Here is a 23632-nt window from a genome sequence, read left to right on the forward strand (position 1 = left end):
GAGAAAAAGATCCGCCGCCGTTGAATAAGATATCGGTTAAGGCTGCCGGACGTGTTTATGAATATTGGCACGTTGGCGAACGAGCGAGCCTTTCGGGCTGGCGCGCACAAAGGCGAGTGCTAACATAAGTTTCGCTTGGCTCCGCCAAGCTTTGAACGCGCAGCCCCTTTTAGAATTCGAAGCGTAAAAATTATTAGCTGTTTGCTCTCTCTGGATTAACGAGTTGCTCTCGAACCCTTATCTCGTCTTTCGATTAATAAACCCCCGCGATTATCAGTTTGTGCAAAAAGAAATTATTAAAATTTTCAAGTTTAATACTTGAAAAATCTTCAAAGATTTTAAAATTAGTTTAAAAACAATTATATGCGAAGTATTATTCGTATAAAATAGAATTGATTCAAATAAACGTAAAGATTTCGGATTAGTGTCGCGAATAATTATTTTCTGAATTTTAATGAGGGAGAAATAAGTTCCAAAAAAGCACAGCACGCGCACGAAACTGGCTCGGGAAGCCAGTTCGCGAAGGGCAGGAAGAGAGTGGGGCCCGATGGTTGGTTCCCTTTCGGACAAAGTGAGTATCGGCGGTCGAAAGATTACAAAGCGGCCTGTGCGAGCTCCGAATTGAAATTGATAGCCGCCTCGTTTGGGCTACCACGTGCAAACTGCATCCGGATGCACTTATGGAGAATGAGAAAGAGAAAGATAAAAGGGCGAAGCGAAAAGGGAGAATCACGGATTTCGACAGGAAATGAGCGGTCGATTAAGAAGGAATAACGTTAGACAAAGCGATGTAGAAGCGAAAAAGCGTGAAAAAAGAAGCTGAGCGGAACAGTACCTTGTAATGCAAGCAGTGAGGGATGCATCGTAATTGAAACGAAACGTACAATCAGAAAATGTCGAGACAACCAAATGCTATTATTAAATGTTTAGGATAAACTTATATGTGTAATCTTAAAAACTATAATATTTCGTCGAATATTTGCAATTTATTTGAACTCATGCATTTATCAGTTACGTTGTTTATATCGTTTTATTAATTTTGCTTTCATTATTATTTTTTCTTCATGTTACTGCTTGTCTTTATAATTAAAAATTAAAATTGATTTTTTATGAATAAATAAATATTGACTAATTTTTTCAGGATAATATAATTCCTTTTATATTCTGTTAAATTCTTGATCACGTGAATTTCTATCTTTGCAGATACAAATTTAAAAAAATTTATTTTGCATATAATTCTGAAAATACAAAATACTAAAAAATAGTAACTCCAATACAGAAAATATTTAGAAATTCCTCGCGAAACTGCAGCAATACTGCGAACATCCAGTGGGACACACTTTTATACCGCGCGTCCCATTTTTCTCGGAGCAATGGCATTTCCGCGTCTGGACGTAAATCGTAGCCGCTTGTCGGGGCATTTCGAGAGTCAGAGAAGGTAGGGGAAGGCGGAAATCAGTTCGGCGAACTGTGGCCCCCGGGTCCTGTTGTGTAAATGAGGGATCGTAAAGAAAGCTACACAGTATCAGCTACACACCTCGGACACCTACCGAAACGCTGGCTGGTGCTCCGGTCTGAGACCCCCCGTCGCACGGTCTCCCTTAAATCACGGCTGTTTGTAATTAAGTGAATGAATGGCCTGTATCAGAGTTAATATTTGCGGCATGACGTATGACGGTGCCGCGGAGACAAATCCCTTATATATCACCGCGCTTTATATAAGTGCCCCCTTCCTTCGCACCCCTAAACCCCCTCGACGGCTGACGGCTGCTGCGCGAACACCCATCGACACCCTGACGATCGCCTTGTTCGATCCCGATCGCGATTTATTTCGTAACGAGCGATCGAGAAATCGCGAATGACCCTCCCTCTGTTATCCTATATTTTGTTCCTTGTTGCTCGTGTTCCTTGAGCTCTTCGGGTCTCAGAGTTTTGAAGATTTCGTAATTGCTACATCCTTACGGTCTAAGATTTTAGAGTACTTAGATACTTCTTTTGTCAAAAGTCTCTAATTTAAAAATTTTTTAATCCTTGGATTCTCCGAATTCTTGTCTGAGATTTTAGAGATGCCGGAAGGTCTAATTTTAAATTCTCAACTCTTAAAGCCTTAGTTTATTTCTTTTTCTTATTATTCGATAAGGGTATTCGATATTTTAGAGAATCTTGGGGGAAACAATTACATTTTCGATCTGAAATGCTCAAACTCTTAATTCCCCATATTAAACACGTTCCAAGGACCTTAACATTTTTTTTTTGTATCCAAGTATAAAACTTAGAAATTCTCGAAATCTTTAACGATCGCATCCATATCTTCTCAGATCTTCACATCCCCCGTTTCTTGGCAAGCTTCTCTTGCCACCTGCGAGAGCTCGTAGGCGCGTTCTTATCACCGACATCGGCATCGTTCCGACGAAATCCGGCGCGACGGGAGAGCCGCTCTTCCTGTTTCTCGTTACGCTGGGATTTACGCAAATTCTCGGGCGATAAATTCATTTCGACGATCCGCAATCTCGAGAGCGAATCACCTCGGGCGAACGAGGGGGACGTCGACGATCTCTCTCTTTTTCTCTCTCCCTCTTTCCCCCGCGCATCCCCAGATTCGCACGCACACATATGTTCGCTTACGTGCGTGCGTGCGGGTGGCCGGAAGGGCAGAGGATGTAGGAGCAAGCACGACGGAAGGCAGAAAGGAATGTCTATATGAAACGACCGTCGGCGGACGCGGTGACGCGTGATTCTGCACATCGGCCAAAGGAAAGATTACCATCGCTCTGCTTTTTCCCAAAACTACAACCCTGCGTGCGCTCCTCCTCTCTCGATCCCGTCTACCATCCACTACCATCCACTTTTTGAAACGCTCTAGACGCTCTACCGTGTGTGCCGCCGGAAGATTCTTTGATATTAAGCGCGTGAGAGAGCTCGAGGAGGGTTCAGAACGGCATCACGATATTAACGGCTCGATGGATGAGCAAGGAAAACAGACGGGATCAACGGGATATCCGAGATCCTGAATGTTGATGTTGATCGTCCACTCTGCTCTCGACAAATTTATTTATTTATTTTCTTATTTGGCCGAGAGAGAAGAGAAGAATCTGAGAGAAATCAATATAACATTGTTCAAACTTGTTGAATTACTCATCACAGTGTAAATTTCTTGCAGGATCCTGTTGCATTATAGATTATTAGAATTATAAAATTATAAACGCGAATTATATATACACGTGCGCGAATATGTATTTGCATATAATATTGGATTTTTCATTAAAAATTTAGAGATTCTCTGATTCTAACGGATTCTCAAATTCTGCGATTAAAATTCTAAGATTGTATTGATATCTTTCTGTAATTAATATATTGGAAATTTAATAACAAAATTATCTAAGGATATCAACAAAATCTCTCCTCTACTTTAATACATATTCCTATTTTTTTTAAAGTTAAGACAATTGAAAATACATAATTTATATCTAAAACTGAATGGCCTTATGTCCCCTTATATGATCATGCAATTGCAAATCGAATGCTTCTCTCGCGCGAGTGTCCTTCTCTTTTTTTATTTTTCCATCGCACTTCTTATATGTCTCGAAGCGGCGAGAACTCTCGCGGCGACCCATAAATCTCTTTCGAATTACCGTCGCTCCTCGCCTGCGATTGCCGTACGCAGGTGACGTTTTTTGATCAGAGCAAGCGAGCTCTCTCTCTTTCTCTGCCTGCCGCGGGGCTGTAAAAGCGAATTAGGCGAACCCTCCTATAGGTTTTTCGCTCCGTCCTGTAATACGTCTTCGTCCTCGCCCCTCGTTCTCTCGTAGAACGTCGTTTTACGCGCGAGCGCGACGTGAAATTCATATCGTGCGATAACTCGCGGTGGAATACTCCTCGCGCTCCTTATGTCCTTCGTGTAAGTTAGGCGTCTACTACGAGAGAATGGAGATTCGGCAGGAGCGACAAGGAGAGATAAAAGCACAAGGTTGGAAACCTGGGGAAACCTGGGGGCGAGAGAAGGGTAGACGCGGTACGTAGGTACTAAAGATACTCCTGTATGCATGAAAGGACTTCTCGTCCTTTCGGTCGGCGGGCCCCTTTCGCGCGAGTTGCACTTACCGAGGCGCGCACCCTCGTGCTCTTATATCCGTAACTGCCGAACTTATGGCACGGTATCTAGCGTAACCTGCAGAGACAATCCACGGCTACTGCCGTCGTCTATGAACGGGAGAGAGACTTTTCCCGAGACGCGTAAGACGGGCTCTCGCCTTGTATTATCCCAACTGTTACGATACTATACTCCGTACTTCGATACGATAATAAGAGAAGGGACAGAAAGATTAAATTGAGAAATTTTAGGTGCACCGAAAAAATGGAAACGTAAATGGATCTTTTAGCAGAAGACAAAGCCAATATGATTTATTGATGAATTTTAGATTAGAATAGATGAATCATGGTTAATTTTGGAAATAAGTATATTGAAATAAGTACTGTTGAAAACGTATTGACACAAGGGAAAGTCAGCGGCGGACAATTTTGTACTTCCACCGAGAGAATGAGGAAGTTGTTTGGGTGAGATACGCGACAATAATACGATTTTACTACCCTGTGTACCGCTTCGTCCGATGTTTGCTAATTCTTTATTCTAATACGCACTTGGCTATACGTACGGTTTCTTGTAGCGATGGACAGCTATGACATTAAAATACGATATACCGTGTATACGTGACAGTTACTTCAGTGTTTTATTGCTCGCTTTATTTCCTATAAACTGCAGCTTCCCTAGGAGTTGCGCTATGGCGTATAACACTACATTGCGTATCGATTCAAGATTGAATGACGATGTTTATAATTATATTGAGATTTATTAGAAAATGTTTCTCTCTTCGACATGTTTTAAATCCTTATTATCTCCGTTTATAACTCAAAGCTATTGACGTATGAACATTTTTGTTAAGAGAAACTTTAAACGAAAATCTATCGATGAAAGAAAGAGAGAATCTAAGATGAGTTGTTGTGTATATTTATGATTTTATCATAAACGTATATTAACGTTTCTTGTAAGAAACTATTCCTTTCAAATAGCATATATTAAATTAAATGTCAATTTACGCAAAGATGATAAAATGCATGCAGCAGTATTTAAAAATTTGGATTGAAAAGATTAAATCATAAAAGTCGAAAGAAACTGAAGAGAGAGAATTACAAAAGTTATTCTGTTATTCTATAATTTCTCTCTATATAAAGAAAATCTTTCTACATCATTAAAAAGTATTATTATCTTCTTTTATGCTCCGCAGTATAATTCCATTTTTTTCTAGAACCACTTTTATACACGCGATTAATTCGGTTAATGTTCAACTAGCTTTTAGGGACGGAGATTCCCAAAAGGGTGCAACGTGATCGTCGGGAGCAAGTCGTTATCGTTTCATTACGCGCGTTTAAGCCGGTTAAGAACGCTTGTTTCCATTGTTTTCGTGGCTTAAGTTATTAATGAAACGACCGGATCGCTCTTTTAGGGTGTCCGGGAACCATCATAAATGGAAAGAAATCCTTTCGATAATCAATTTAAAGTTTCTCATCCTTGACAGCTTTTTTTTTACACGTGCGTAAGTTTCTGCATTATTAAAAAAGAAATTACGCTCTTATAAGTATAGAATCTTACAATAAATAATTCGTCTACAGAGAGAGTAATATATAACAACGCTAATCGACGCAATATTATATACTGTAATAGTCATCGTAAATCGATAGAACCTCTAACAAGACGATTAAGATAATTATTGACTTGTCATCTCTTTCTACATTACGCGTGACTATCTTATATTATTATTGAAACGGATAAATCGCGCACAGTTCGCGCCTTTCACTTTGCCAACGGCACACCTGTCGACCCGATGATACCAATCTTAATTGAGTGCTTCATTACTCAAAGACTTATCGCGCGGAGCGGTGCAAAAAAGCGCTAAAGCGAGCTGGCGAAAGATGCGCGGCGGCGATACGTTAACGCAATATCCGGCGCAACAGCCGAGTGTATTAACATACAAGTGAAACCGACAAACAAAACTCGTGGCCTAATTAACATGGAAATATTATCTACTCGCAAATCATACGGAGACCCGTTTTTTTTTTTCGATCTGCTTCTTGTTTTTCTCAGGAATATGCAAGGCCCCGCTGAGAAATATCGTAAATTATCCACGATCCCACACACGTTTTACTCCGAGATTGCGCAAAGATCTTGAATCATATAATTGCATCAGGAAGGTCATAATTAGCATGATAATATAGAAATTTCTATATAACTTGATTTTTGCAGAACGATGATGATTTTGATAAAAGTTACATTACATTCTTACCGCGATTTCATTTTACAATAAGTAATAATGCAAAACATTTTGCATAAACTTTTGAACGCCGAAAGAGAAAGGAGAATAAATCTAAACATCTTTCTTCCGTCCAAGTGTGGTCCAAGTTTATAAGAACGAAGGATTTCGCAATTTCTTTTTTTCGATATGTCACTCACCTCGTCCTCGGCGAGAGGGAATGTAAAATCGCTATTAAATGCTCGGTCCGGCTCTAAAAATACGCGCGCGCGCAGCGATATGGAACGTAATATAAAATAATTGTGCGATCGCCGTCCGGTTTTAAGGCAGTCTCGCGAATCGACGACTTGTCGCTCGCGTATCTGTGTCGTGCGAGGCTTTTACTGCCGCTCGACAATATGTTATCCCTTACGTCTGGGGCAGATGATGCGACGGATACCTCTCTTTCGCTTAGCTTGATTGGCGCTGACTGTGACGCCGTAGTTAAAAGGAACCAGTTCTTAAATATGTCAGAGAAGATCATGCGAATCATCGTCGAGAGCAACTATATGCTCATCTACAGGCTCTTTCAGAGTTGCAATCTGAACAAGATCGCGATCATCAATGCGCAATGTGTAATATTGTGCTTTTTTGTTAAATTATTTATTTTTGTTAAATTTGTTTAGAAACATTTTTTTCTCGTAGATCATATACTATGTAAAATAAACAACATCGTGAATACTATATATACAAGAAAAAATTTTAATGATTATTTAAGTGCTTAATGATATTTCGAGACTCGTGAGAATCTTACGTTAACATGTTCGATCCTTCGTCGCAACTCAAAATAATTGTTAATCGTTGATAAAATCCTCCTTTGACTTCTGGCGGCCAGATATCTCAGAATTTTTCCCTTCCCCGAGTTTTTTTCCACGTGAAGCAGCCTGTATATAGAAAAAAAAATTCCGAGGCGCGTCCACTTACTTAGTTCTCTACCTGCGGCGACGAGAAGCGCCTCTTAAGGCGCGCGGGTTATTAAAACTGCATCTGCGGAATGACGGTGGAAACTTTTAATACCACTAAACGCTAGGATTTACGCACAAACTCACCGAAATGATAATATTTGTAAACTCGGACTTCATGTGATTCCACACTGTGTATTTAATTAAATAAACGGCTTTTCGCCGCCGGGTGATCGTAGAACGCCGCATTATAATTAGGATCATACGAGACGGACATCGTGTACAGAGAGGTCAAGTCATGTCATACCCCACTGTAATTAAATCAATTATTACGCGCTGCTTGAAAATAAAAATATAGCTAAAAAATTTCGCAGTCCTATGAAACAAATTAAACACGATTACGCCACGATATCGCAAAACGTGTGGAATTTTACAGCGACGTTATTTCAGATAATTTTTCAACCGAGAGATTTTTCTGCGATAGAGTACTGAATGGTTCGATTTATGTGCTCGATTAGCTTCGACCGAGCTTTACGGTTGTTAATAAACAAGCACGAGATTCCCGCGATTCAGGTGCAAGGAAAGCGATCGCGCTCGTTAAAGCGCGGCTCGGGCCGCGCCCGGATCGAGAAGGCACATAAAATCGCGCACGGCTACTCCTGATGTAAATCCAGCGTTTAGCGCTAATTAAATGATCCTTAATCCCCCGTGATACTCCCGGACCCCGTAGTAATTGCTCTTCGCATCGCGGGCCCTTTTAGTGCCTCGCGGCGACAGGTGCCGACCGTCCGAGCGATGTTACACGCCCAAAACCGAATTTACACTGTCCGACGTGAAGTCGTCTCGTCATCAAATTATACAGAATAAACGTACCGAACAAATAATATACATATTTGTAATAGACAAATGTCGGATATATATATTTTATTATAATAGCGTGTTTTAAAAAGTAACGATGTTAATTAACGTTCGATTATTTTTATACAATCCATTCTTCTTTATTTTTAACGAAGATAAATCGTAAATTTGTTTTAACGCGCGTTGGCGTGTTTAGGAACTGGTCTCCGTAATGGCAGCGTCAAATTGCGCCCAGGTATAATTCTGGTTTAAAAAGGCATGTCGGAAAAATCCGATAGTATATCCTCCCCGCGGCGCGCATCTCGTTGTGCTGCTCGTACAATAAATATCGACATAATATCGGGTTGTTGAATTTTTTTAACAAGCTTGATGAAACACGATGGGAATGTTTATAGCCGCGTTTAATATTCTTAGGGCACATTTAGTCACTTTACATTTATTTAGGATTGATGAAAACGTAATCTCGTGAAAATGACACTTTTATATTTATATTTTTCCCCATCATATTTATACTAAAATAAATTTATTATATTCTGTTTGATTTAAAAGAATAAAATATTTATATTTTATCTAAAATAATTATACACCTATATCCATGATTCACACATTATAACGCAACGAACGGAAAATATAATGCGAGAATTTGAAAAATATATAGCGAATAGCAGAATTAGATATAAATAATATCTTTCTATTTATACCAAGAGATGGCATAAATCTTATAACATTTGAATAACCAGTAAGGATAATATCGTTACACGTGAGGGACCCTCATACCGTCACTCACCGATCTTTTTCTGACCTTCGGCCGAGAAGTACCGCTGGAAGTCTAGACGATTTCCATCGCGTATCTTCTTCCCGCTATTCTAGGCATTCCCGTTTTTCAATAGATTGCCATAAGCATTATAGAAAATCGGCGAAACCTAGGTTGAGAATTTCGCAAATAACTGAGAGATCGACGTTCCATCCCAGTCCTTATCTCATCATTAATGAAAGCTAGCGCGAATGTAAATTTAACATTTAGTGTTAATTAAAAGTACTTTTTTTTTTTTTTAGAAATGCTGTACTATTGCACAATTGCAATTTCAGTTTAATTATCATAAATTTTACATTTTAATTTAAACACATTTATGTAACTCTCACTTTATCTACATGTATATTGTATGCTTTTTTAACGAAGTTTAAAAATCGAAACGCAAATTTTCTTAAAACTATAGATACATCGTATATTGGTTTGATTAATTTATTCCTTCATTAGTGGCTTCGTTCGGCAGAAATTTATATTCTAATTGTTCAAAACGCGCTGCTTTTAAGCTAACAATAATTTAATCCGATGAATTCCGCAAAATGGAAGATCGATCTAATGGTGGATGTAATTGCCGTCGTCGCTGAGAGAGAGCGATTAATTATTTTCGTCGGTTGCCTGCCTGCCTGTGCAACATCCGCGCTCGATAACGCGTTCAATCTTGCAGAGGTGCATCGCGTGATTCCATAATTTTATTTAATCATGCTCCTCCTCGAAACTTCGCCAACGCGGCTTTCGCCATTATCGAACACGACGCGTGACTGATACATACGTGAAATTTTCAACGACGACAAGGAACAACGTAACCAGACGTAAATCTTTTAAAAAATTATTGCCACTTTAAACATGTACTTTTCAGCGCAATGACATATCTTTACTGCAACAGAATATCGGCAATGCATCTAATATATTCTCTGTCTTATATTTTATAATATACGATTTTGGCAACATGGTTATAATTGGCTATAATTATTGCAAATTTAAGAAATGATTATTTGCTCATGTGCTTCTAAAATTTGATTAAAATTGCAAAATTAGACTTAAATTATATTTTCCTTTTTCTACTAGAAAATATTTACACGTATAAATGTACAGCCTAAAATTACATATATATCCTTGAATTAAAATCACATATTTTTCTCTCTAATCGAGAGAAAGCGTTCGGTAACACTTGTCGGTGAAAGCACCGAAAGGGTTTCATCCTCGCGCGAATAAATCTCTCGCTGACGAAGAGATCACGCGTGGGACACCCGCGTGGGCCTTCAGGAGGGAGATTCGCTCGCGCTTTCGAGTTGCGGAACCCGTAACCCACGCAATCGAGACGACAACAGTTGCGGTTAAATGCCTGACAGCCGGTGGTCGTGGCTCATCCCATCTCCACCGCCCATCGAGATTTGGTTCCGCGTAACTCTTTCGGCTCCGCACGACTCCGCGCGAAAAGGAGGGTGTGTAGGAACTCGCTCCAGGACTCGCTCTCTCTCCCTTTCTCATGGCGGTTCTCGGGGGGAGGGCGAGCTCAGTTATTTAATTAAAACCGGATTATACACGTGGTGGCACACCACGCCGTTACACTAGTGTGTCTACACCCTACATCTGTAACCATCGGCGCTATCGATATATATATACTAATTGCCCTATCCGGATTTAAACGCGCGTAAATACTCGCCCACCATCGACGGACTAATTATCCGCGGCTTGTATTTCGTTGAGAATCGGTGTGAGTTTTTGACGGCCGCGAAATCCGAGACAGACGTGCGCGAAAAAAATCAACGGGCTCGGCGAATTCGCAGGGTAAACGGACGTGCCATTGTATAAAGTATAAATATCCAGAATTACTATCTAGATTACATTTATTAGCTGTTATTCGCTTATAATAACAACTTTGATATCAATATATAATTTAAAATTTTCTTGTTAAGTTAAATGAATTATTAGTAAAAATATTAATATTTCATATTTTTTTTAAGTGTATTGTGTAATTGTTTGTTTAAAGCATATCTACATTTTACATATGAAATATGTATATATATTATATGTGAAATATCTATATAATTATATATCTACATAATTGAAAGCTCTCGTGAAACCTGAGAAATTATAAATTAATCTCCTGTCTACATTTATATAGATAATCGTTGACTAGATTCGACACTAAATTAGAGTAAATTTCATTTTAATGTAGTTTAATTTGATCACAATATCGTTTTCATTAGAATATCGTAATAATGTAAAAGGATAATTTAGAAATGTCCTTAATCTTTTTTAAAAACAATTATAAAATCTAAGCGTTATGATTACTTCATCTCATTTTTATGAGAATTCTTTGTGAAGAATTTTTTTTACATCGTTCTAATTCATTTATTAAAATTTCATATAAATTCAGATTTTGACAATATCACAATTGACGGAGAGAAGAAAGAACGATTCGTGTTGCAAAACTCGAAAATTCAGGCTGGCTTCCATCCGCCGACAAACGCGCTTTAACCCCTTTACAGACGCGCCGCTGCCGCCGCCCTTCGAGTTCGCGTTGATGTTCTCTATTAAATCAAAGGGGCATTCAGATGGCGGCCGATGCGCCAGGAATCCAAATCGCGGCCATAAACCCTCGAAAGGCAGCGCTCGAATTGCAGCCAAATGTCTCCCGTCCTGCCATTACGCGGCCGTCGCCATCGCGTTCGCAAGATTGAAGCAAAATTCTTTCTTTCGATCCATAGAGATCGACGATCAACGACGCGAGATTGATTTTCATATACGAAAAAAAGGAACGCAAATTTTAATTATTAATCAGATAATCAGATATTTTACAAATTTTTACTATTCAATTAGATTTATTCTTCCTGACACGTCCTGATTCGCGATACGATTACTTCGTCGTATCGCGCGATTATTTTTCCAATCGATTGAGGGTGTCCCTTTCAATAAGGGCGAGAAAACGGAATATCGAGTACCGTAACGGGCGCGGACATAAATTTGCGAGCGCATCTAATTGAAAGGGGAATAGAAGAACAGAGTTCTCTCTTTCAGACGCTCCGATTTTTTGAGGACAAAGAGAGGACGGGAAGGTGGGGCGCCGCATAGGTCGGAGATAGAAATACGAGATAAATATGGGAGGGAGTATCGAGAGAGATGAGAAGACGGAGGGCAACGTGCTTGCCGGACTGCTGCTCCAGGGGATATGTTAAACTGCTCGAGAATGTCGGCATTCCCTGAATAAACGACGGGTGAAGAGCATGGTCCGGAAACGGGATTCCGTAAAAAGAAGCGCCTGGTGCGCGAATTTCAAGTATTGAATCGCACGGTCGCTTTTACACACTTATATCAGTCTTGCGAAATCGTTTCACAATTCTTATTTGGGGTTGAAATATTATTGCCTCTTAACAATATATTAAAATATAAAATATAATGAAAATAATTTACCGGATTGTATTTTTAATTTTAGAATTTTTTTTTTTTTATTTCATTCCCAATTACCTTTATAAACTTATTGTGCGATCTATTATTTCTAATTTAAGACTCATACAATTAATAAGGAAAGTTTATAAGGTTTGTGTAGAATTAATGTTATAAATGTATTAGAAAATTGTTTTGGCAGGTCTTATTTTTTAGCGAGTTTCCTTTAATACTTACGTTACATTTTTATAAAAATATGTAGATGTATATATAGTAAGATTTATTAAGATTATAATGAAACACACATTATAGTCATCAGTTCAGCTTTGTCTTTAAATAACTAAGCGTATACGACCAATAATATTAGATTTCATTTTACTGATTTCATTAGTGATACGTTAGCATTGGCTGTAATAATTAAATATCGTGTCTTCGAATCGATTTAGATCTGTAAAAGTATACTTGGTTGTACTATTTCTTCAGAAATTGAAATGATCGACGTTTAATTCGATTGATTGGCAATAGTCCATATTCGTCAGATGGAATTAGTGAGCTGAGAATATTAAATCACTTAAATCCCCTTTTCTCGATTTCCTCTCGATTCCTATTAATATATCTCACGAGTGCATTCTTATCTTTAATCATAGGAAAGGATACAGTTATAATAAAATTTGGACGTTTCTCTAATTATTCGACATAATTGATAAGAGAAAATATAATTTGAGAGACTAAAGAAGACGACAAATTAAATCTCCGAAGTGTAGTTAAAAGTGATAAGAACGCTCATCTCTTTCTTTTTTTGCATGAAAAATATTAATAATTTTTCTACTTTTAAAAATCTAAAAAGCGCAGAATTAATTAATATCTCTATAAAAGTAAAAGTTTAAAAAATTTGACGTTAATATAACATTTTTATCACACAAAAAATACAATTTAAAATTAGGAGATACATTTTGTTTTATATTATTTAAAAAAGATATTTTTAATTTTCGATTAAATCAAATGAATTTCAATAATAATCGATCAACCACTTGCAACTCTTTCCTTAATCCGCGAAAGTATGACGACGTTTCTGACGACGAAAGAAGCCCATCGTGATCTTATCGCCCGTTATCATTAACGGCCGGAAGAACGTTGAAGGGGGTGATTCGCGTTTAAGGACCACCGTCTGCTGACATAATTAACGGAAGCGACGTCGTTTTCTTGCGGAGTGGTTCGCGAAGGTTGCGAAAATAAAAAGAGAAATCTCTAAGATGAAAGAAAGAAGGAGATGTCGACAGCTGGCTAAGCCGCGGTTCTTTCGTATCTTCATCTCATCTATTCTTCTCGCAGTACGCCTTCCATCTTTGTTGTTTCTTCAAGCTATATCTGCGCTCTATATGTCTTATCGCACGTTTTCCATTTTCGTTAAATGTTTTCACTTCAGCAAGCTGCGGGATTCTCGAAAACGCGACATACGACGACGCTTTTCAACTTTCTCTGAAAATTATTTTCCTTTTGTTTCTCTCTGGCTCTCTTCTTCGTTGAGTACTAGAAGAATGTGACATCTGCCATGTATTTCTCTTCGCGTGTATTTCTCTACGCGGTGCGTTCACAAATTTCGCGCTCTTCGTGTCAGTTCAGAAATAAATGAGCAAGAGAAAAGATAGAATTGTGTAAAAAAAAATGTAGTCTTTTATATAAATTTAAGCAGAGTTTTCAACTTTTGAATATTATCTCATTTCTTTTTGGAGAGAGTCTAATTTATGATTACATCTCTTCCATATATTTTTAGTCGATAATTTTTTCTATATTTTATTTTAATTTGGGAGATAAAATTTTATTTTAATTGAAGAAAGGTTTTTTAAACGTGTCGACGAAAATTTCGAGACCAACAAGTTTCAGAAACCGCAAAGGAACGAGAATTCTTTAGTTTTGACCGCGATTGCCTGGATTTTTCGTTCGACTCCGGTTTCCTCCTCGTCGCAAAGTCTTTTCTTTCGATTAAAGGACAATGCCTTTTCGCCACCGCCGTTCTCGGGTCCTTTCGCGAGGCTATCTCTCCGACCGTGACCATAACTGTGCTATCATTTACACTTAGTCCCCTTTAGAGCGGCACCGGGGTAGCTCCGAGATAGAGCGGTCGCGTATCTTTAATTAAAAGAGGCGTTCGCGCGCTACCTATCTGCCTCTACCCCGACGCGAAATAAAAAGACGCGACCGTGTGTACAGAGGGTGTCGCGATATTAAAGCACCGCGCGCCTGAAAGACTCGGGATAAATAAAGATGTTACATTGTTCTTAACGGCCAATCGAGCTGCAAATAAAATCCCAAGCGTCCAACTGATTCGGGAACTGTCGCTTTTCTTTACTCTCCCATTTACTCAATCATGCTTTTTTTATTGCCTTTTTGCAGCGATTTAATTTAATTTAAAAATATGACATCATAAAGTGATATGAATAAAATTAGCTTTAATATGTAAAGTTAATATTTTCATAATTTCCTTGCAAATCACATTTTTCGCAATAGAGCAAAAAGTAGACATATGAGATATTTATGCTTTCGAATAATAAAATTAGATTTTGTGTAAAGTTGTGTTTCTGTGATATGGCATAATACATATAATTGAAAAAATGCACAAATTCTTCTATATTGAAAAATTTTAATATTTCTAAAAAAAGTTGAAACAGTTACTTGCCGATATTTCAAATTTGTATTACTCATTATTTGTTTCTTTCGTTATATTTTACATAATCGTATAAATTAATAAGGTATTAAATATAATAGATACATTAATAAGCTGAGAGAATTAGGGATAATGAAATGCACGGTGGCGGAAGGTGTACGAAACAAAGATTAGATTGAAAGAGATCCGACGGAAACTCGTAAAAAATTACGCCTATTATCTTCTTCCGGTCACGCCTCGCTTATATAAAGATCATACAACGAATAAAAATGGACAAAAACAATATTTTTGGTTCAAAGAACATTTTATGCCTTCCTGACTTTAATTCCAACCGCCCATAATTCTTTCGGCCCAGCGTGGCCGCAAAATATATATTGTTCGACTTATTTTCTTCATATATTTTTTAATTTCTCGCTCTATCTGTTATATTTGCATTACTGAAAAATGTTTATTAACGAGAAATTATTTCATTCTCATTTACATTATGTTCCGATGCTTCAACGCATCTATCTTCTTCAAAAATTTGACATTCATAATCTTCAACGTTACAGTGACATTCATTTGTTCTTCGTTTTGTTTAGCTTTTAGTTTTACAATTAATTTTTAATAAAAATTTTAATTTTATTCCCAACGCCGTTATATAATACATAATCTTTCTCTCTCTGAAAAATGGTTCGTATTGTATAATGTCATAAAGGAAACGAATTATGTAATTTTGTGAAATTTTATGTTTCATATAAACGTTGATTATATCTACATATGTTAAATATCATGATATTACAAAATCTTGTTGGAATATATCCAGTTTTTTTCTTTTTTTGGTTAACGGATTATATCGCGTGCCTTTATTTATTCGCATAAAAGTGCCATAATGAGGCTGCAATGCGGATACAGCGCGAAAATTACAAACGTAGTTATAGACACTATATCGAATAATGTCCGCGTCCGCCAGAGGAAATCACGGCGGAATCATCCAATTAACGAAATACCTAATTTTCAATGAAATTCCCATTATGCTGCATACGGGGATAGGCTTTAATATTAAAGCATTTTATTAAAACGTAAAATATTAAAACACTGTAATGCATCCAGTCCGGCTCGTCAAATAACGTCCGTGTTTGTACTGCAAACGTTTCGTGCGCATTTGCAGCCCGGAAACAAATTATATCATTTCCGACCCTGCTTACCGCCATTGCAATCAGTAAATATTCCACTCTGCGAGCAAGAATTTAAAAGTCATTATCAGCTAGTCGATGACATTTATCGATATTTTTAATTTTAATAACAAGAATTAGATTATTATTAACTTGAGTAGTTCCTATTTTAGCATAAATCGAGCATATCCTGTTTTATAAAATAAAAACTCTTATTTTTGAACATCTCATAATAATATGAGTCATTCAGCTCTAGCAAAAAAAATTTATACATATTCTATAATAATCGATACTGCGGCAGTGATTAATTTATAGCGATATTTTTGTATTTATAATTTTATAAGTAAAATATTATAAATGGTTTTGTTAAAACAATATATTATATTGATTTTTTAATAAAATGTGAGCTATTTATAGATTATTTATGCATTTATTTAAATTGCAGAAAATGTAGTCAAGAAATTTGGTAATAGCAAATTATTTTTTGATAAAAGGACCTGTATATATCGAGCTTCAATTTTTAAATACAAATAATTATTATTACGAGACATAGAATAATAAAAAAGTATAATAAAAGCAAAAAGAAAGATAGCGAATAAAATTTTTAAGTTAAGGATGCTGCTTCGATATGCAAACAAGCCGTCTCTTCCGGAAACCGCGAGAATATCGCGAGTTCCCTCGTCTATTTTTACAAGTCGACCCTTAGGGGTCAAGATTTGTGAGGGCGAGGGAGACCTTCTTTGCGCTGTCGACGTGAAACATTTGTCGCGATCAAATCCTCCTGGCTTCAGGCACCGGATCGTCGTCTTTTGTCAAAATAAACGAGCCAATCGTTCATCAAGTTGTGTGTTTAAAAGAAAAAGTTGAAAAATTAGAAATTTATTTGTTTTATTACGAAAGTATGTTATCATTCTTCTATATATATACGTCTTCTCTTGCTCAATATAATTTTGGTTTCTTTTTCTTTAAACGCTTAATTTTTTTTAACTTGTCAATTTGTAGAGTTTAAAATTATGTAAAAAAATGAATATCGCGAGATTGTGGTATGGATTTTTGTGAATTCGAAGTTTCGAGTTGTTTACATGGAAATTGTTCCATTCTATTTTTTTGAGAATAGGTCATTGGACGTTATTGTCGGCAAATAGCAAGCAGGTGTAAACGTTCAGCAAAGAACGTTTATTTTCGTATACGTTCTATAGAATTTGCGTCGGGAAGTAATATTTTTTCCTGATTCATAAATTTTTGTTATGCCACACATTTTTTATACGACACTACAATAGAATTGGCTATTGGTTAAGCAAAAGATGCAATTATGAAAAATTAAAATTATACTTATATTGTTTTATACGATTGATATATAGATATGTATGTGATTGATAAACGGTAAAAAAATAACATTTTGGATCATATAATTTTATGCAATAGCGATGATTATATTTTTTATATTTTAAAATAAGAGAATTTCTATTATTATATATAGAACGCGAAATTGCGATTAAAATTCAATGCATAAAAATTTGATTTACTTTTTCGAATAATTTTGTTGGTTAGCAAAACAAGTATAGACGACATATTTCAATGAACAAATTATCTTTAAAGTAGCGTCTGATCAAGCACACACAATCGATAGATAGCGATTGAGAAATCTTATTAAAATACAAAAATGCATTGTGAAAGTTACAGTTCTGATTAAAGCATTCAAAAATTTGCGATTGGCGCATTTATCAATGGAAGGAAGATGCATTTTAACGTGATAATTCAATTTGTCGCTCGTCCTGACACTGATCTCGTCGTTTAAGTAGACATGCCTGCCTAATTAGATTTCCATGATATCGTTCGTCGATCCATCGAATCTATTTATGACTGCTGTCGGCAGACGAAGAACGATTTATTATTACAGAATAGTGAGATCGAGAGATTTCGTTGTATAATGAGGCTAATTCTGAAATGGCGATAATTTAAACTAGGATGAATGCGATGCAGCTCGAGCCAATGAATATTAATGTGTTGCAGTTTAAAAAAATTGTTTTTCTCTAAAAATATTTTAACTTGAAAAATATTATCGCGACATATTAATTCTAATTCTAACTAATTTTTTATTACTTTTTTATTATTGGAAAATAAAGTTTGGTCATCTTCGTTTGAAGATTGTGACAGTATATTTGAGTTCCAATAATAAATTTTTAATAATTATTATGTATAATATTTTATATATTATTATTATAGTAAATATTTTTGAAGATTAATTAATTACGAAAAATTATTGCATTTTATGTCAATAATTTTATCAATTTTTGTTTATTTTTGGAACTCTAGGTTTTTAAAAGAAACATGTTTAGAAGACTTATATTCCTATATGTCTAAAATGTTGAACTTACTAATTTTAATCTTTCATTAAAAGCATTTTTAGCAATACGGGAAATATATATTCTTAGCGACAATTTGAAACTGGAACCCATGCACAACATTTACGATGATTTAACAAATAATCAAAGAAAATTCAATCGCAAAGAGATAATTCCACTCACGAAATTATCCGCGATGGAAATGCAATGTAACTGATAAATCTCGTGTCATTTCTTCTTCTTTTTCGAGTCGACTTTCTTCATTGCATCGTCGCGTCGCGACGTTAATTCCGTCGACTTCCGTTATGCGATGATACCGTGTTTGCAAGGCAGACTACGATTATCATTCAGGAATTTTAAAATACATGCAAAATGCATGTACGCAATTCACGCGTCATCGATTCTGTGTTATTTTATTTCGAAGTCGCAGCAGCTTACGATCGATTAAGACCGATGAAGGAAACTTGAGGCACCTAATTATGCAAAGTGTGTCTAGGTATGTATATTGCAAAATCGATTATTAAAAATCTACCTTTATACTTTATATTTTATAGACAGTGTCATAGAATATATAGAAAATTTGACATTGAGGGAGAAAGATTAGATAAATAGCAATTGTTATTAAGAATTGATTAAATAATATATACATAATTTTATGATAAGAAGAAAAAAGTTGTGAAATTGTAGCTTGTTACAATGTTTTAATTTTGCAAATTATATATTTTGATAATTATATTTTAAGTTAAATATTTTCCGGTTAAAATAAATCGATTCATCGATTTAGTTTTTATGTTATTGTTCTAGTTGCAAGTAGATTATTCTTAAATAGCTTTCATTAGAAATAAAAATGGAAAATATGTGTGTGTGTGTGGCATATTTTATATATATAATTTTCACTATATATATCTTGCACTGTGCTGTTATTATTACGGTGTTACGTATTAAGATACGATTTTAAATAGTCGTATAAATAACATCTCATATTTATAACGTGTACTTTAACGTGTTTCTTTGTGATTCACGGTGCAATTTCCAATAGATATCGAATGTTCATTCCAATCTATAAATTTCTTCTAAATAATTCCAAGCATTTTTCCTAGTTCCATAAATTAGAGAATTGCAATGATAATATTATTTCTAGGAGAGAACGAACGAATAGATTTCAATTCGATAATTAAAGCGCATAGTGCTCCACACAAGATGAGAGAAGCATCGCGCATTGATAGATGCAACTGAATATAAAATGCAACTTGGTATATCCAGTGACGGGTCTGGTCAAGGATGGACGATCGCGCCATCCCTTTCGTCTGTCTCCCCTACGGCTGTGTACAGCGAGTGGCAATAAATATTTACCGCCGTATAAAGGCTTTCAGCGTCCTTCCAACACGGCGACGTGCTATGAAGCCGCTTTGAGATACGGTCGATTAACGCGTAATTAAAATCAACCGTAGGAATCCAGCACGTCGGTACTGCAAACTTTTCCTATAAGTTTATGCATATAGTTAGCTTCTCCGCGAGGCCGGGCCGAACCTCAACACGATGCAAGGTGTGCAGGGATGCAGACGGTGACAAGTTTTCGCGATTAATTATGCATTCCCGTCAGAGTGCAAGACATGCGACAGAAGTATCCCGCTGGAGTACCGCGGGCTGTTTGTGCTGCTCTTTTTTTTCTTTTTTTCCCCTTCGTCCTCTACTCCTTTCTCGCGCGCGGGTATCTTTTTTCTTTTCTTTTTTTTTTTCCTTCCCTTTCTTTTACTCGCCGTTTTACGGAGCGATAAATTGCGAGTAAACGAGCCGGGCCCGCGTTGACCTACGGCGGCGGTTTTCGTTTCGCGACTCGTTTCTGGGCTTAATGCGATGCGCGCGTCCCGACGTTGCGGAAAGTAATTACGAGGCGAGTTGAATACTTTTTAAATCGCGTTAGCCGATATCTTCCTAAGAAGTGGAACGTTCCCTCCATCTTCGGGTGATTCCATTCTTTGACCGCGCTCGAGACACTAAACCCTCATTTTCGAGGACATCAAAGACAGCCTTTAAATGCATTTAATTGTCAAATAAAACAGGGATTTCTCTCTATTTTTACTCCTTTTTTATTAATAGCATTTTATATATTCAATGAATCTCGTGCAATTGTAATTTGAAATTATTTTACTATTTGCTATTATGGTGAATAAGAAAAAGCAACTATATATGAGATCTTGGGTATAACACGTCGGCAAAATAAATTCAGAAATATTAAAAATTTTTTCTGCAATATTTTATGAGATATTATCTCACTCTGATGATCAATAATGATCAATAATGCGCTTTAATTGTCGAATTGAAATCTAAACGTTCGTTCTCTCCTAGAAATAATATTATCATTGCAATTCTAATTTATGGAACTAGGAAAAATGCTTGGAATTATTTAGAAGAAATTTATAGATCAATAATTTTTAATAATTCAAGTTTGTGATAGACACGATTAATAAATATTTACTCGATGAAAGCACTCTCGCTATGCAATAACGAGAGTGCTTTCATTTTAATTATGTTTGGAATATCCTTCTGTTTTAGGCAAGAAGAAATTTCCCTCAGATCCCTCTTGCTGCCCGGTATGCGGAGTGACAGTAAGACCTCAAGAATTAGAACAGCATTTTGCTCAAGAACTTGATCGACTGTATAAGGTTTCTACGACGCCCTCAAGACCTCGATCTTCGAGATCAACCTTACCACCGACACATCCAGGAGATCATCCCCATGGCCCGATGCTGCACGCCCCATCAGCGGCGGATGGTACCCCTCAGGGTAGATGGGAGACGTACAAGAGGATTAAGGCCAATAGACAGGTAAGTCATTGATTGTGTATTATTTTAATCGCTCATTGATTACTATTTAGTGATATTTTCGTAATCTCTTTCTAAGAAATAAAAGCGGCTTGTGTGAAGCATAAACTTGAACAATGAATCCGTGAGTTTGTTGTCATTCTCGCGGAATGACAACAAATGAAAGTTGAAAAAAAAAGATTGACATATATCTTTTTTTTTTATTATAACAAAAGTTTGTCACTCACCCGATGGATGCGTAGCAGCAGAGTTGATAAAGTTACGTTGATCTGTAACACATATATAAAATCCAAATTATAACAGTGCTCAAAATAATTATTCTTTTCAAAAAATGTTCTATAATATAATGATTTTCATAAATGCTAAATACTTAAAATGCATCAGAACTTATAATTAATTATATTAGTCATTCAATCAATATAATCTATGATGCGAGATTATATTCAAATACAAGAAATGTATATTAAAAAATCATGTTAAAGTAATTATTATTGTACATATATATCGTAATGATAATATATAATTCTCATACTTTATTGCTTCAATTTCTACTTTGAATCAATAAATATTTAGTTCAGCTTGTTGCTTTGAGATAAGTTTACAAAAATCTTTAATTGTGGAATTAATTAATTATACGGACTATTTTTTCGCGCTATCGTTAATTATATGTACAGAATGATAGCGATTTCTCTTAGTACTTGTCGCGTGTCGAACAATAACAACACGCGGAACGACTCACAACATTCTCGTCGCGAGAATGACAACAAAGTCACGGCATGTAAAAAATAACGTGCACACGCCACGAAAAACAAACATATTTAACAGTTAATATATCTGTTATCACTCCGTAAATATGTTTAACACACTATGAAATAAATGCAAAATATATTGTTCTTTGAATTATAAATTAATTATTAATAAATGTATCACGATTTTCTCTGTTTTAATCTATATTTTAATCATGCGATTCGTCTGTTACTGCGCGTTCTCAATCTAAAAATTATTAAATTACATATAAATCAAAAGGAGAAATTTATTAAACATGCTCTTTAATCAAGATTGTAATTGCATTTTCTTTGTGAAGCACGAAAATTAGGATGTATTTTATTTCTTTGGCAAATAAAATATCTAACATACAAATATAAGATAGAAAATATATAATAGCCCCCAAAACAATTAATATTTCTAAAAATTATTATATGTATAGAATTTTACATTTTTAATTGATTAATAATAAACGAATTGATACATAATTTCTTCTCATTAAAGGTTAATATAATTTCTTTCTATCCATTAATCGATCCAGCGATTCGAGTCGCATAATCTAATGAATAGTATTCGATTTCTTTATTATAGCTCCAATTCTCTAGAGATATAATTCTAGAGATGTTAATTGAAGAATGTTTAACATAAGAAATCCGAATAAATTACATGATGAGTCGCTTTTTATTTAGCGTTGCGTCAGCGTTGCTGCATCGCTGATGTAATATGTGCGTGGCTATTCTTTCTTTTCGTGTAGGCCAGAATACGCGTTAAGAATCGAAAGAGAAAAGCGGACGAGGCATCCTGTCCGGTTTGCAACGAGAGATTATCTGGCACCCCAGAGGAATTGAATCAGCACGTCGATCGATGCTTGAATAAGCAGAACAATGGGAATCCGGCCGGACAGAACGCGAATCTCGACGAGGAGGAGGTCGACGTCGAGGGCGACGCCGAGACCTTCGAGGAATACGAATGGGCCGGTCAGAGAAGAGTGCGCGCCTCTTCCATGCTAGTCGGTGGATTTTCCGGTAAATCTACACACTTTTCGCATTAAATTACAATTTATTATATGTGCAGAGGCAAATATTAACATTAAATTTGCGATTATTAAGCACATATAATGCACAGTTTTATATTCATTTAAAAGATCAATATAAAGCGTTAAATGCGCCTGCATGCGGAACTGCAAAATGAATATATGTCCGGTAATTATGAATTGTATGAGTAGAGTTTAGTTTGCCATTCTCTGACATGAAAAAAATATTTTATACCATTCGAAACTAATATAGAACGGTATTTTATTGAAGCTTGAATTTCTGAAAATTTGCTTTACATTACTTATGAATTTATAGATTTGTTTTAGCAAAGTTTCATTGACACTAACATATGTATGTCAAAAATAATTACTAAATTAAGATTGATCTTAGATATCATTTTTCGGGGTAACATTCTTCGTTTTACATCAAAATCTAGAATATTTCAATTGGTTCCACATTCCTGTCTTTCTTACGTAGCATATTATTTATAAAGACAAATTATTGCATAATTCGCAATGCGATATTTAGAAAGAAATATTATCGGT

At 36.0% G+C, this 23632-nt stretch overlaps 1 protein-coding gene and 1 long non-coding RNA gene across 9 annotated transcripts in view; one reads left to right on the forward strand and one right to left on the reverse strand.

Annotated features, from left to right (window-relative positions):
- LOC145934914 (E3 ubiquitin-protein ligase Rnf220) overlaps nt 1-23632 on the forward strand; it is a 144219-nt gene that overhangs the window by 117347 nt on the left and 3240 nt on the right. For all 8 annotated transcript variants that reach the window (XM_083035829.1, XM_083035860.1, XM_083035852.1 and 5 more), the window contains 2 exons: nt 21020-21291; nt 22808-23078. In XM_083035829.1, the coding sequence (XP_082891955.1) occupies nt 21020-21291; nt 22808-23078 (543 nt within the window). The remainder of the gene's footprint in view (nt 1-21019; nt 21292-22807; nt 23079-23632) is intronic.
- LOC145934948 (uncharacterized) overlaps nt 1-23632 on the reverse strand; it is a 103388-nt gene that overhangs the window by 72320 nt on the left and 7436 nt on the right. The window contains exon 2 of the long non-coding RNA XR_014425135.1: nt 21516-21557. This is a non-coding gene — a long non-coding RNA (uncharacterized LOC145934948). The remainder of the gene's footprint in view (nt 1-21515; nt 21558-23632) is intronic.

This window comes from Prenolepis imparis, unplaced genomic scaffold (genome assembly GCF_030444845.1).
Source record: "Prenolepis imparis isolate NDT839.2.m4 unplaced genomic scaffold, iyPreImpa1.0 SCAF_1, whole genome shotgun sequence".
Taxonomy (NCBI): Eukaryota; Metazoa; Arthropoda; class Insecta; order Hymenoptera; family Formicidae; genus Prenolepis; species Prenolepis imparis.